Source organism: Epargyreus clarus, unplaced genomic scaffold (genome assembly GCF_041222505.1).
Source record: "Epargyreus clarus isolate Ecla_fem2 unplaced genomic scaffold, WU_Ecla_fem_2.2 ptg000023l, whole genome shotgun sequence".
In the NCBI taxonomy this organism is placed as follows: domain Eukaryota; kingdom Metazoa; phylum Arthropoda; class Insecta; order Lepidoptera; family Hesperiidae; genus Epargyreus; species Epargyreus clarus.
The window spans coordinates 11,490,828-11,507,552 of record NW_027332230.1 but is presented as its reverse complement, the minus strand read 5'-3'; the positions used below and the strand labels follow the sequence as shown (position 1 = coordinate 11,507,552).

The 16,725-nt window shown below is 34.7% G+C and overlaps 1 protein-coding gene across 9 annotated transcripts in view; it reads right to left on the bottom strand.

Annotated features, from left to right (window-relative positions):
* The window catches only part of LOC140751951 (proton channel OtopLc), a 65,715-nt gene that overhangs the window by 6,625 nt on the left and 42,365 nt on the right, over positions 1-16,725 (bottom strand). For 6 of the 9 annotated variants that reach the window (XM_073086076.1, XM_073086078.1, XM_073086077.1 and 3 more), the window contains exons 3-7: positions 13,176-13,339; positions 1,540-1,724; positions 1,226-1,461; positions 835-918; positions 14-128 (exon numbers count right to left, since the gene is read on the bottom strand). In XM_073086076.1, coding sequence (XP_072942177.1) covers positions 14-128; positions 835-918; positions 1,226-1,461; positions 1,540-1,724; positions 13,176-13,339 — 784 coding nt within the window. Of the gene's footprint in view, positions 1-13; positions 129-834; positions 919-1,225; positions 1,462-1,539; positions 1,725-2,133; positions 2,493-13,175; positions 13,340-16,725 lie in introns of those variants that run through there. The other 3 variants (XM_073086080.1, XM_073086079.1, XM_073086074.1) reach the window with 3 other exon arrangements.

Below are 16,725 nucleotides of genomic sequence, written 5' to 3'. Positions count from 1 at the left end.
TATTGATACTAACCAATAGCACCGATACGGAGGAAGAAGCTGCCATGGCTATGTTCGTTCTGCGATGTCTTGCGGCGTCGCACCGGCCGTGCAACGGGACCAGCCTCCAACTCCACCACGTCTTGTTGCTACATAACACACGAGAATATACGAAGTGTACAAACAAACAAGCTCTACAAGCTGAAACACCGAAGATCCCTAATTTTATCCTCTGAATATTCATGTATTCGACCGACGAGCATACCTTACTAGGAAGACATAAGATTTTGATAAATATTGGGTACGGGTATTGCGCAGTGGCGTAACTATACCGTATGAGACCCGTGGCAAATACTTTGCATGGGGCCCTACGAAATTTTCGCTCACGAATATGTACTATAGTGATTAGTCCTGGCGACCTTTTTTTCATGCACATACCTATAAACATTTTAAGGAAATTTATTTTTCGCTGATTTATACACATTTTTTGTCAATTTTGAGTTTCCAGTTCTCGAGCCGGGGGCCTCGTTAGGCCGGGGACCCGTTTTGCCACCCTATAGTTACGCCACTGATATTGAGGTACTTAATGAATTTTATTACGAATGGTAGAGTCTTAGTACTAGCAGTATTTATTAGTTGTTTTAATAGAGTACATAAATGTTATTATGAAAGTTTCTTTTCTGTAAATTAATTCACCTTACGTGGCTAAATGACGTTTCTAACAAGCAAATGAGGTGTAGCGGGTAAAACTCAAGCTCTATGGCGGACACAAACTACAAACAGCACATCCAAAGCTTTCCGTACCGGTATTGTAATACACAAGTGTTCAAGCAGGATGCGTCAAGATAACCTCACCTGTTCGGACGCATACAATTGCGCCATTTGCATTTGTAATTGTTGTTGACGAACTTTATCGCGCATCTTACGGGGATACACCTCCTGCCCAAATGATATGGAAAAAACAAAAAGTAGCCAGCGTAAACAAAAAAGGGGTCATGCGGCCAGTCACGTCCTAACAAAGCATTTACATAATAGTGGTTTAAAGTGAACGCTAAGTAACGTGTGCTACATAAATAAGCACAATCGTAAAAGAACACGGAGTTTAAATTAATTGTTGAATTGTAAACGTGTTGTTAACCAACATTGAACGACACTGGAAAGCGTAAAGGGGAACGGAACTCTGTTAAATAAAAATAACGGATGTGCTGATGATGTGCTGTGATCGTATGGAATGGACTTCACTCACCTGGAACTGGCTTTGTTTCTTGCTTTCTTTGGTAGACTTTTCCTTCCCAGCGTCCTTGTCCTTTTCCTTAGATTTTCCATCTTTCTTGCCGTCTTTTTTCCCATCCTTGCCGTCTTTTCCATCTTTACCATCTTTGCCTTCCTTGTCTTTGGTCTTCTTTTCTTTTTCCTTCTTCGGTTTCTTCTCTTTTGGTGGAGGTTTTGGTTTCGGAGGACTGCCGTTGCAGCAGGCGCTTTCTATGTATTAAAATTCTTGTTAAAATCTTGAATATTTTTAAAACATTTACCTTGTTTACCATTTATATTAATATTTACCTTGCAGCAAGAAGCAGAATACATAGAGCAAGAACAGAATGCTCATGCCATAGAGGTAAGTGAAGAATCCTTCGTAGTAGTACAGAGGCAGGTTGTGGGTGATGACATCGCTGATGACATAGGCGACGCATACCACCACCAACAGCTTCGCGTATATGAAGCTCGAAATGATGAACAATGAAGTCCTGTAATGAGGAGATTGTAAATGAAAAAAGTATTATAAAAATACGAATTTATTACGAATGCACTATTATAGATTTAAGTTCCGATCGAAAAGTACTTTCATACGAATTAAGATAAAAAGAGCTATAGTAATGAACTTTTTTATTGATTAATTATCTCCAACAAAAGCTTTGACATACATTTCAAAAACCGTATACCTACTATTAACAACTTTCTTAGAAATTGTATTATTACATTAAATTTTTAACATATACCTACCTACACTGGCGCATAATTAATGAACAGTTTTTTATAATTATTTTACCTAAAACTATTGTGATAAATAAAATTATAGTTAAAACCTACTAAAATCACTAACTAAAATACAAAAACCACCTATACCGAAGTACCTATTGTTAAAACTACACATACTTCTTAGACGGTTTCGGTTGTACGCATTTGAGCTCCATTTCTTTGTTCGCGGTGTTATGTTTCTCGGCTATCGCGATATCGCTGCCCTGCTGCCGGTGTTGTCCTACTGGCAGGGTGGCCATGTTATCGACAGCTTCCAGGTCCACAGTGGCCACCTTCACCTCAGCCTCCATGGGCTGGTGCTTATCCTTCCCCATCTTTCACTACACTTGCACGAGGATTTAGGATAAGGAATTTAGATGAAGCACATTTTAAGGTATTTCAGGGTAAGGGCGAGGTTTAGTATGGAATAGGGTAGATCAGGGAGCTTTTACGACGCAAAATGCCCCGGAAGCGCGAGGCGCGGTCGCGTTCTGAGGCTACGGCTTCAGAGCACAGAGAGTTGCGCAGTAATGGATGCTGCGCGGATAAGAGCTACGGAATAGGGGCGGCAACGACCCTCCGGGCGCACCCTATTTTCTTTTATATTGCACTCCTAATAACCAGAGGGTCCATGTGACGATAGGGGTCATAATTAAGAGGCGCAACGCTGGTGATTGCAGCAGTGCATTGTGAGTATGTGATTTATTTTCGAACAAATAATATTCCTGATTAATAAATTAGATTGTAACAACATATTATTTTTTGGATAATTATGAAGACAACTTAGTATGTTCGTCGTAATATCCTTTTAAGAAATTATAAAGTATGAACAAAAAATCAAGTTCAAACAATGGATAAAATCAATTAATTACTACAGGAGTAGAGTCGCAATACTATTGAAGATATAATCTGTGTCATTCATAACATTGAAATAAAAATCGGTATTTACGAATTTAGTGCAATCTAGACCAAGATTATCGGCAACCCTAAGCCTGGCGGCAAGCGGTCGATAGAGGCGCGTCTCCCGGAGAGTTTGGGAGGCTGCGCGCGCGACCCACTGACCTGGCCCTTACCCCCCACGCCCACCAAAAACGCCCTTAATACTTAGATATTACGCATTACTTCACGGCACTTGTAACACAAATATCCTATGCAAATCACCGATAGATAAAAGGACCTTTGAAGGCAATTTAGGATTGATTTCAAAGGATGAAAGGAGACGCGCATGCTCGATTCAGGATGAATAGTTAGTTCTTTAGCCGGCACTGTCGGGTCAGTGAACTCTTTTGTAAGCACCGCGTAATATTATTCTATTCAACGTATCGCACCTATCCATGTCTACGTATGAGGGTGCTTTTATCGCCTCGTATACGTTTCATAAGTGGCAATTTAATGTACGTAAGGACATTGTCATTTGTTAGACTTTCCTATGTATGTAGTATCTAGGTACTCGTACTTAATGCGTGATGTATATACCTATATAAAATAGCTGAGTGTACCTATTACATTATATCATACATTGTTATCCCTTAATTAACAATCATTATAATATAATTTAAAAATGATATAATTAGTTAATACGTATTAAAATTTATTCTAGAGAACAAATTACAGTGATCAACATATTTAACTTCTTATATGACCACTTCTTATATGATACACTAATAGGCCGTCAATCAAACGTGAATAAATACGGAAATTGCTCAAGTTTTAAGTGTACTATTTAAATAGTTTACCTATTTTAATGAGTACTGTATTGCAAGATAAGTATTACACAACAACCGTTTAGCTGCTTACTCTGTTTGAGACAGTTCATTAATTTAATTAGCAATGCCTAGTTCTAGTAAGACGTTAAAATCGTCGAGAGTGTTCTAAACAGACGGATTATTACGACAACGATCTATGTGCAATAAGTTACTTGACACTTAACTATAATATAATAGTATTCAAATTCAAATATACATCTATTTGCGAGAACATGGGTTTTACATAAAATAGACAGTAAAAGTATATATGTTCGCCAAGTTCCACCTGCCAAGGCATGCAAATTTAGGAGACCCAATTACAAATAAATTCAAATAATTAATTATTATAATTAGATATGTCATTAATTATTATCAATTTTCAGGATTTACATTCAAAATTAGCCATAATTATAATACTTTATCTATATATGAATCGTTAATTATTACCGTTAAATTATAATCATTTATCTCTACTATGTTTGTATACTCAATCGCAAAAGAAAAGTACTGTTGAAAACGTAGGAAGTAAAGGACCTTAATATTAGGATACAGCTGTTCAAGGTCGACCCTGATGGTGTTTCTCAATTGCGCTACAAGATGGCGTTACGCTCGTCGCGAAATCTTTGCCAAGGTTACTTGACCTTGTTTCCTGGTTACTTAATTTTACTACAGGGACAGCCTTGATAATTTATTAAGCAAAACATGCGTATTACAACTAAGGTAACAACTTCGACAATGATTTTTGGTAGCTTTTTTATAAATAATAAATTGCTTTGAAATACTATGGAATATGGATACAGCGACATTATTAGTAAATTTAAAACTTACATAGATCCTCCTTATATATTACATTTATATAACATTAATGCGATGCGTATTAAAATTTTAAACAGTACCCTCTAGCATTTGCTTCTTCAGCGCCGTAATAGATGGCGCTGCGTACATAAATTATTACATTTTTATTGTTCGGTTATAATATCTATGATGGTATATAACATATATCCTTTTTTACATAATATAAGACGAGCGTTCAGTCCACCTGACGGTACGTGGCTACTGACGCCCATGGAATTTTGTGATTAATCTCAGATAACACTAGATTCCTACCTGAAGTAGGCCACAAATGCACCGCTACTCCTAAGTAAGTTAGTTAGTAAGTAAGCATTTAGCTGAATACCATATCTTTCAAACTAGAACACAGCAGTGCATAATCTTTTATAGGAAGAGATAGGTATGACGGTGGTGCCGCTGGATTTGAACCACAAAAAGTTTTCCCACCTCCTGAATACTTATAGAGATGTTAAATAACAGCGTCTACAAAAAACAAGACGGGAAAAAAAACAGTCTAACAATTATAAATTAACACACTTCATTTATGTCGCGCCTGCATGTCTAAGCATTTTAATTGAGTTTTAATTTTATCAATGACATAACGTAGAACAACGGCCTTGTGCTCACAATGCATACTTACATAACGTTACGGTTGGCTGGCTTTGGAGCATCCTCGAGTGGCTCAATGAAGCAATACTTAATGGTGTCTAGACAATAAATAGCTTTGCATTAAGTGTTGCGTTTTTGTGTAAAGTATTAGGGGAGAGAATAATGGAACGTACATAAATGTTAACCGATTACCGAAATGTGAGAACTTTGGAAGTGAGCTTGCTTTAAATAACTAAAAATGCTAATAAACCTGTCGCATTTTCGTTGATGTGTTTATTACTATAACTACAATAAGTCTACTCATTTTTATCGAAAAGTACGCTATGATTACAGCATATCATCTTGACACACTTCTTACATATTTATAGTCTAATGAAAAATATATATGCCAAGATACCTACGCGTGTACCTACGAAGAAAAAATTCCATTTTTATTTAATTCTTAATTAACTATACGTTTTTGAAATATTTTTTATACTTCAAATTAACGACAAGACTGGATAACTGATGAAATGTAGTCAAAGTCGCCCGTAGACTATTGCGGGTGGAGAATGGGTGATGTAGACACCAGGTCAAATAGAGCCTCGTAATATAAATTACATTAGATGAACTATTAAAAAAACTATCTGACAAAAAACTTCCCAATTCATTAGAAATATCCATAAACTTTTTTATAAAAAAAAAAACAAACAAAACCATACCTACCCTGATAAGCCTACAAAGCCGAAAAGAGCCGAAAAATCGGGTCAAAAACTGCTTATAAAAAAAACTGGAATACCTAGTTCAAAACAGTAGCAATGATTGAAATTTGTGTTTGCAAAAAATATTTTCTAGCGTGTTGCGAATATTTTAATTAACTTTCCGCGCCGTGGTTTTTCTAGCAATTCACTATGAACTCTTCTGTATAGTTTGCTCATTAAAAATATTATTTTTATTCTTTGATCAAAGTACGGAAGAAGATCAAAATAAAACTTTTATGATATAAAACAAAATTTAACGATGTTGATATTCATACGTATTTTATATTCAAACGCTTAATATGTGTTTCTGTAACTAAGGATATTTTTGTAATTTAATAGTAGGTAATTCTAGTAATATAGTAAGTACGTCAGATATATTTGCACTTTGGACCTAGACAAACCTAGTAGAGAAAAAGTCTATCGAATCTATAAAATGAAATTACTGATACAATATTTTTAAAACCTAAAATGTAAACATTTTACGTAAGTATTTCTCATTCATAGTAGCTTTATACTTTTCTGAAAAAGAAAACGGTGAAATATGGTATCTTTGTTCCGTAGAAACTTCAGCAGAACAAAACCACTGAAAAATAACCTTCATTGTCATATTCCAAGAAGTGCACATCAGAAACTTTACCATTATTTTTGATTTCTGAAAATGGCAGAATGTTCCTCTCTATTTTGTAGAGATCTTGCATTAAGGTTATTAGCAATATTTGATAATGCGCTTACTTTCTAACTTACAATTATTGACAACATTGAGTAACTTGCATTTATTGTAATTTTTATATAACAATTAACAAGTTATAAAAACATTAAATAAACAGATTTATACATTGCACCATCAATCTTCTAGGATAGTGTTTATAGAAAGTTTTGCAAAAATCATGACCGTCTCAGCGACATCGGCGACTTGGCAACCTACCTAGCATAAATCAGAGTCAGTATGTCACGATTTGTGTCACCGACTATTCAGAGATCGGGGAATGATGTCAATAACAAGTTGAAGATCGGTGATTGTTCTCCGCAACAATGCACAGACAATGTGACACAACATGAAACTGAAGATGCACAATGACATAATACGTAATTCTGACGATTAAAAGAATGATGCAATGGTTTAATTCACGTCAAATCATTGGATTCATCAATATAAATACTTGTTTAAAAATATCGATGCCACAATCACTTATGCATCCGATTTAACATAACAACATCTGCGTGGATTACTTAGTCGACATTTTAGCATCAGATGCACGTTATTTAAACAGTATTTATAGTATAGGCGAAGACAAAACAAATCATACATTTTTCCCTTTTATCCTCGACCATTTTTATTCTTACTTGTTTGGTAGCTATGACGTGCTTTAGTGATATCAATTAAAAAAAATTGAGAACCTTTTGTTTTGTTTCAATGTATTAATTGCACGAATTTGCAAACATGCATTGCAAGCAATGAGTCATGAAACTATATGCCGCAAAATAAATAGCAAGGTGAAAAATGTCTTCTTAAAAGATTACAAGGTCCGATTTTGAAAAATTAGGAAGTGCCTATAATGTTCAGCTGTATGAATTTTTATACATGCATAAAAACAGTGAAAGTATATTCGATGTAAAGTAATTAGCTAATGCGAACGTTTAATACTTTTACTTATTTGTCATAAGATATAATCGACCTATATAGACACACTAGGCATTATTATGTTAATCCAATTATTTAGTTAAACTGCCTTACTTGGGTATGTACCAAGCATGAGGCTTTTGTTCTCAATTATCAGGGGAAGCAATGTAATATTCTTTTTTATTTTGAATTAGTTATCGATGTCCACGATCATTCCATTAGGTAATCATATTAGCTATATTATCATAACGAGTTTTCGTCTGCTCGTCGAAATTCATAATACTTTTTTTTTTAATATAGGAGAAGCAGACATGCGTGCAGTCCACCTGATGGTGGCACCAGTGGCTACTACCGTCCATGGACATCTATAATCAATCCCAGATAAGATTAGATATTCCTACCTGAGGTCGGCCATAGATGCGCCGCTACCCCTGCGGACTAAGCTGGAACGCCTCGGAAAAGTCTGTCTCCGTTACCACACCCTTCAAAACGGAACACAGCAGCGCCTGTTATAAATTATTTAATACTTGAGCGTTATTGAAAATTTGAGAACTCAAAGCTGAGAAGCTGATGAACTGCTTACGTTGCAGTACGCCACCTAGTCATAATTCAAGCGTTATCTTTTTTTCATATTTTATCGTACGTCAATAGCCACTTAACGAAATAAAAACAATGAAAATCGGTTGATAAGCAAAAGAAAAAAAACTAAATTGTTTTTAACCGACTTCTAAAACAAGAATTCCTAATTAGTCGTATACATAATAATGATGATGACTATAACGATTATTATCAATTATTCACTTTAATCGTAATAACAAAAAAAATATGAAGAGAACAGGTGAATTTTTAATTATCTCCGATACTTAAACACGGGGCCTTTAACCTTTTGCTATTTCCAGACTTTATACAGTGCAAATACCGTGCTCCAATCGGACATCGGTCGAGCGCTCTGACCACGCTTTTATATGCTTTTTCCATACACTGGCTTTTTCCCTTACAGTAAGGTCTATTTTAAACTCCCAGAGCATCGCACGTGGCCTTTTGATGACGCCCGGGAACCATTTAATCGATTGACCATCCATGCGACATGGAAGTGCTTTGATTACAGCTTCCTCTCCTTTATTTATTTTTAAATTGTCTATTGAACCTCGTATTGTGATTCGGGGTTTTTTGTCCATGCTAATAGGTCAATTTATGACATGGTATGACCTTTTATTGTGGAATTAAGGATGTGTTATGTGTTCAAATAAGTGTAAATTTAATATGAGACACATTTTTTTCTAATATGACCAAAGTTGATATCAGTTCTAAGAATATAATGAATACCTACTATTTGTGTTTAGATTCTTATTTTCGCTACCAAGCCGGACGAGCTAGGTTTATACTTTATAGCAATAAAGATGGATATCAAAAATTATGGAATTCCTTTTGGCCTGTCGTATTCTTTATAAGTTTTGTGAGCGAGAAAAACGAGCTATTTAGGATATCATTATTTTATTTACATTTAAATATTCATAATGACATTATGTTATACTTAGATAGTTGTGCGCACGAAATTTTATTCTATGACATTCATAGATATACTACTAATAGTAGTATATCTATGATGACATTGATTAGTTGGTGATATTTGGCATTTAAACTGAAGCCAAGGGAGCGAAGTGGAATGACCGGCGGTCAAATAGTAGTAAGAATATATTATAGCAATTTTAGTCATATGTGAGAGCAACTATGTGTACATATTTGTTTGTTTGAAATACCAACTCCTGTATGCGGTAACGGTCTAAATGAGTACAGGTACCAACACTGTATAATTATGAACCTAAAATATCTAATAACGACCGCCACGCCAGCAGTAATTAAAAGCGCAATTAGTGTGCGTGCTATCTATATTGTGAGAGTAATTTTGGAAATTTTAATCTGCCATGTACTTATAGCCTAAAGCTTACTACTTGGTATTTATCAATTTTCTTCACCTCTGATTTTTGGTATTCGTTTCACTGGCAGTTTAACCTCCTGGGATCTTTCGTCATATATATATTACATAGAAAAGAAAAAAATGTAACAGCACCATCTGTCAATATTTACGAGATCTTTTAGTTTTATTCAATAGATAACATGTTGGTCCACCATTTAAAACTGTGATTAGCTGATAGGATGATACTATTTTATTGCATTGTGAATTTAAACCAAACGATGGCGTCACGGTCGGAAACAAGTAGTAAGTGAATTTGAGATTTTTGTTCAAATATCGATGTTTTTATAAAAAATATGTATTTTTATCGTTTATAATAAATCATTTTTACTAAATATGAGTCAGCAATGCTTGTAGGTTACATTAAAAATTATGAAATATCGGATGAAAGTTTTATGTCATACTGGTACCACATGAGTTCCCAATTACTACTGTGAATGGAAGAGTCCCAGTGTAATACTCATATGACATAAACATTTTTCTTTCTCGAACTTCATATTTTAATGTTATTCTTGTTTGTTATTACGAGCTTACGCAATTACGAAATATCCGCTATGCTAGACGACTCAAAGCTAGACTTAACTGATGAAGATGACCTAGAAGACGTAACATTACAATGTCATGATGGCAACAATGACTCGTATTCTGGTTTCTCGAATTAGAATTCGAATTCGGTTTATTTAAGTAGAAAGTTGTGCAGGTTTTGATATTTTTATCGGGTCCTCAATTATAATTAATGGAAGGGGCCATCCTAGAGCCTTAAGGATTTACTTTGGGTGAATCGGCAGTCCGCAAAATTTGCGAAATACTTATATCAGATTAACATTTTTATTGTGTTCATTATTTCACTAATACAAAATTGGAACACTTTTTGAAAGGAGGTTTTCATATAACGATAACTATTCAACTAAAACAGATTTGCAAAGACCTGCGAGTTTTCTAATGAAAAAAGCGACGGGAATATCGAAATCATTAGCTAGGATAAATAGTTCTCACATGGTGGTTGGACAACAAACACACTGGACTGTGTCATTACACTGAATCTGACAGTAATTCGAGTTCGATTGGCAGTTCGAAGACGAAGACATATTAATAGAAGGCTAAAATAAAACCCTTGTCAACCGAAAGTTTCCGTTATCATAAAGTACATAATTTAGTCCATTACTCCAACGTTCCAAATAAATGCAGAAAACCAAAATACAGCAACTACAAGAGCATATTGTATTAAATGCAATATATATTTCAATAAAACATAATTGTTTCTTATAATTCAACAAAAAAAAAATTTTTTAATCACCAATTTATACTTTTTGTAACCATATTTTGTGTTCAGTTATCAATTGTGTCATAATAAGAACGTACCGCAAATTTATTAAATAGTATTATTTTTACTTTAAAAAAATATTTATATAATCTGTGTACTGTGACTTTATAACGGAACATATTTTAAGTTTATTTGATGACTGTGATATATGTTAGAAAAAATATACAAGACAACAGACAGTTAAGTTTACTGCTGAATGTGATTGTGAGAATCATTTTTTTAAATTGAGTGTGACTGTTTAAAATTATAGATTAAGATATAATTGTACACAACACAGACAGTATTTTTTTACAATACATTTCTCATATTACCAAAATTTTACATTAATATATATGATTAATGTTCTATGTCATATATATATGACACAAATAATAGTTGTAATTGGGAACTCACGTGTTATATTTTCCGACTTACATTTTTTGTTATATTTTTTCCTGTAATTCTGTTACCTATTGTATTGGTCAGGATAAATTTAATTCAAATTCCTAACAACTTTTTTTCCTGGGTCCCAGGAGGTTAAATGATTAAATTCGCATACTTTATTCAATACCGTACAGTTATGTTACGAAATACCCCAAATCACATAAATGTATATTGTATAGAATTTACATTTTTACTAAGCGTTCTGCGTCGTTCCTTTAGAGTGAACATAGATGGCGCTGTCCGTACGAAACCGTAGTTGGAAAATGTCTTTGTGATACAATGTTATTTTTAATTAAATATAGTAAAAAGGACTCGTTTATATATATGAACTTTTCGCGTAACTCAGAAATAATCCCTTTTTCATTACAACTTCAACTTCAATTTAATCGACTTCAGCAGGACTTCCGTTCTATTTGAAGTTGAAATATAAACGCTCGCAATCAAGGAGTTCTCACTTAAAAGTTACAACTTGCCTAATCTTATTACTTCTTTAAATAATAAAATATTTGATTGCATATTCAGTACATACCTATTTACATAGTTGATATATTGTATGCAAATTTAAATGTTGTGTCCATTTATAGACTTGGTTCTTTGCCCAACACATAGAACAATATTTGGTGATGTACTTACTTTAAAATATACCTATAGGCAATCGTACAAGATTGGATCGATCCAACCAAGGTAATTGGCCACTTATAGTAATCCATTACAATAACACATAATGTCATTGCGTTTTTAAATCTCTTTAAGCTCTTCAGTATGTCAGGGTCAAGATTTCTTTCATCCAATTGCCTGGCTCAATAGCCTTCCTAGCATTGACATCGAGATATAGTCAATGAAACTTATTTGCGGTGGTATGAATAGATAGTTATGTAATTGTATTACGGAGTTGTAAATACAAACATACATAATAGAGTTTGATGTGAGATTAATGACCTTGTAAGTTGTTTATACCTCGGTAATGCATCGCGACGAAAAAAAATTGCCTGTCTTCTAAAGTATATAATATAATGATGATGATGATATAAAGTATTATTATATCATCATCATCATTATATTAATAGGTTAAGACATAACGGTTTAGATTTTTTTCTTCAGTTTTTCCAACGACTTTCTTTATTTGGTGTTGTAGGTATATTTTGACGACCGTGGGTTACTATTTCTTTTAGATTTTTAGAAACTGGCAATAGTCATATAGTTCAATATCACATAGTTTAGGTTAGAATAATTATTTAATATATATTTTGTGTATATAAATAGTTAGAATAATAATTAGAATACTAAGAAATAGTGTCGGAATATTTTATAAGTTTGATATATTTTATATTTTGGAATTATATATTGGACAAGCTACCCACATTTCCCATGCACATAACGGGACTTTAAGCTTGTTTCTTTTATGAATTTATTACCTACGATAAGCGGATATGTTGCTTTTATGCACAGAGTAATTCGTCTCTACGACGGTTTCACCTTATATGCTGTGGTTTATTAATGTTTAAAATAATGCCAAAGAAAATAATAGAAATGAACGACTGCCAGACTTGATTTCAAACTGTTAAGCTCTTTGCAAACTTAAACTGAAAAAATAAAATAATTTGGATTTACATCTGGAATAATATCTGTTTTTCATCATAAAGCAATAACTGGTTGCAATATCCATTTCGGCCTACGACGTTGTGTTTTGTATACAAGTATCAAATCCCTGGTGAGCACCTCTAAGCTTTCGGGTTTGATAGATACTTATATAGATTTGTAGATACATAAGTTAATTACGAAATTGTAATGTCTGACAAGCCGCACTTGGTGTCATGGACTATGGCCTAAGCCCACTCTTGACGGATGATTGCCCCATAAGGGCTTGATCGTGCCGATGACTCAATACATTTTATTTAGTGTATTAACTTACTTGGCATTTTTAGGTTTAGTGTCCGGTTGACAGCAGGCCCGGTACCGCAGGATGGCCTCAGTGGGCGTGAGGGCGTCGGTCTCCGCCGCCGGCGCCTCGCACTCGTCCGTGACGAGCGGCGCGCGCGCCGGCGACGTGTGTGATCCGTACCCGTCTGAATTCAGCTAAAACATTCATTGTATTGGAAAATGAGAACTTTGTTAGGGATTTTTTGTCGCATTCGTCAGTCGTGTAAGTTTAAGACTATTGGCAAAATGTATTGCTAAGACTCCCAAGTCACCAGTCATTTTATACATGCTGTCGATCAGTAATTACTCGATACTCACTGCTTTTCACTATTTACGGAACTTTTTTCACTTTAAGGAAAAGTACATATTAATCACATTACAATAGACCTTTAGTAGAAGATTGACTTTGTTTGTTGGTTGACTTGTTCTTAACTGACTATTGCTCAATCAACCTGTAGAGTTCAAATCTACGCCTGTACGTTAATGAGTGGTCTACACTTTGCATGTCCAATGTCCATCTCAAATGCATCCGTATCTTTAACAGGTATATATTATGACTAATTTATTACATCGTAGGTACCTACTCAACAGACTACAAGGGAATACCCGCATAAAATGTTATTTTTACTAACCTTCCTCTTACTTTACCTGTAAGGTCTCCGATGTCCTTCAATATCGTATAGAAACAAGAGGCTCTAGAAAGTAATCGATGAACGTTAAGAGGCAGTAATTTTCAATGTGACATCGAATATTCCTTAACGATTCACCAAGAAATTTAAAATACCATATTTTCAGATGGACATTGGACGTGTCATATCTTCGCTTTGCATCTTTGGTGCTTTAGAAAATTTTATGAAGATCCTACGACCTTTAGATCGAAGACTAGATTTTCTGTATTATACTAAGTAGGTAAGCTGTAATAGTGGTTGATAGCATTGTGGCTGTAACTTGGCCTCTTAATCAGGGGTACAATCCTAGGCACGCATCGGAGATTTTTCAAAGTAATGCGTTATAAATTAATAATCACTTGGTGGTGGGTGGATGTAGGTAATAATGAGAAAATCCACACTCCCGAAAATGTGTGAAGTCCAATACCAATACCATCAATTTACACTTGGCGAATGCGCTGGATTACATTCTAAACTTCTCAATCTGAAAGCTCTTAATCTGAGAGAAGACCCGTGTCTAGCAGTGATAAGTTGACAACGATGATATAATCATATAAAATATCCAAGTATACAATTTCTTCCTTATCTGCCATAGCTATCTGTAATGTTGTTCTGTAATATAATGTCTATAATGTATCTGTAATGCTCGAGGGTAGGAGCTGAATAAGTTGACACGTAATTTTTTGCATCTCTATAATTTAAATATAATTAAAATACAAAATCAGTAAATAATATAAATGTTTATGTGACAATATACCCACCTACCAGCAGTTATCCTTAACATAATCTTTAAAAGTTAAAAGTCTTATCTTGTGGCACACATTGAACCAACCTCATCAAAATGGAATCACTACACAGTTCAGTGACAGCCTTGTCTACTTTGTTCACCAGCAAGATGGATGAATTTCAGCAACAGTTACAGCAAAGCAGTGCTTCCCCACCATCCACTTCATCTTTGGCAACAGACTTTGCTGCTTTTCGGATGTTCATTCTGTCTGCCTTAGATACTCTACAAAAACAGATGGAACTTCTTGCTCGCCAAGTAGATCGTTTGGAGATGAGGGGACGCCGTAAGATCATCCTGCTGCATGGAGTTCCGGAACAAAAGGGTGAGGACACAACAATCACTGCAGTTAACATAGTCACTAGTAAAATGAATCTCCATATATCACATGAGTCAATAAGTCGGACGCATCGCTTAGGTCCACCAACTCAAAATAGACCAAGACCCCTTGTCGTCAAGTTCAAAGAAGTCGCAATGCGGGATCAAGTGTGGTTTGGCAAGGCTAAGCTGAAGGGCACTGGGGTCACACAGTCCGAGTTCTTGACAAAATATCGCCATGGTATTTTCATGCGGACCAGACAGCAGTTTGGGGCACGATTACGATTCTTACGGCGCCAAAATTTGAATGCGGAACCTTATAGATCTCGACGAGACAAGACGAAAAGTAAGAATAAATTTTTTTGATATCTCGCTTGGTTTTCGAGATATCGATATTTAAAACTCGAAAAATAAAAAAAAATATATTCTTTTAATGATGTATTTCGATAGATTTTTGGAAAAGAAAACGAAAACAAAGAATATTTTTTTTCGATATCTTGCTAAGTTTTCAAGATATTAATAAATACGTTATTAAAAATGTTGGAATTTTATTGAAAAAATTTTTTGAAGGTATATTTTATCTTTTATTATGATTATCACTATTATTATGATAATAATAATAATAATTAAAAAAAAACCTAACCTAACCTAACCTAACTAATACCAACTCAAATTTCAATCACCTCTAACTTCGTTGTCCCTTGCCCGATTTCTAATTATTTTATACCATCGTACTCGTCTCAACAATACCTTTTCGCACATACTACTTCCGTTTCTCTCCGTTTTCTAATTTTTTAAATATAATTTTCTCCGTTTTTCAAAAATCAATTTTTGGTTTTTCTCATTTTCCTCCGCCGTTTCTTAACGAATTCTCTTCATTTTTCTTCTACCGTATTTTGCACGTCCTCCCCTATCCGGAGATACCAGTCGCACCCGTTTCCGCCGCGCCGTTCCTCGGCAATTTCACTTTTAAAACGCAAAAAATCGAAATTTTCGAATAATTTTTGAGTAAAACTAAGCGAGATATCAAAAAAAAATATTCTTACTTTTCGTCTTGTCTCATCTAAATCTATACGGATCCGCATTCAAATCATGGCGCCGTAAGAACCGTAATCCCCCCCAGTTTGGGATACAAAGGTGTTGGACGCGGGAAGGTGTCATTAACGTATTGGCGCCTGATGGTTCGAGACATCGTGTGGAGTGCTTGGCAGACTTGGAGGCCATTCCGACAAACATCTCTTCGCAGTCAGCACTGGGTAGCAAGCCGCTGGACGACAGGGGTGCGCCACGCACTCGGAAGGCAGCGAAGAAGTAAGATACTGCGACTGTGATGTTGGTTACTATATATTCCCGATTATTAACATTTTCTGTTCTTGAGTAGCTCCGACCAAACTATAAATTTTTTCCAGTATGTTGTTTCACCATATTTATCTATTCTGTCTCGGCATATAGCTTGTTATTGCGTTGCTTGTGTTTGTTGTTGTTATCATAATCATTGTTTGAACTTTGTGTGTGTACCCTGTTTATTTATTGTATTTTAACTTAAAAATGGATGTCTTTATTTTATTTCACTTTGCCACTCACTGACGTGACAACTGTCACATTGACAGTATGACGCGACATCGCGCGACAGATGTACACTAAGGCAAAGATCAATTTATTATAATGCCATCATTCTATCAAACCTGTTTTGTATTATTTAATTAATTGTTGTTATTTAACTAAAACTTAATTTTGCTATGCTATAAAGTTCATACATTGCTCATTGTGTG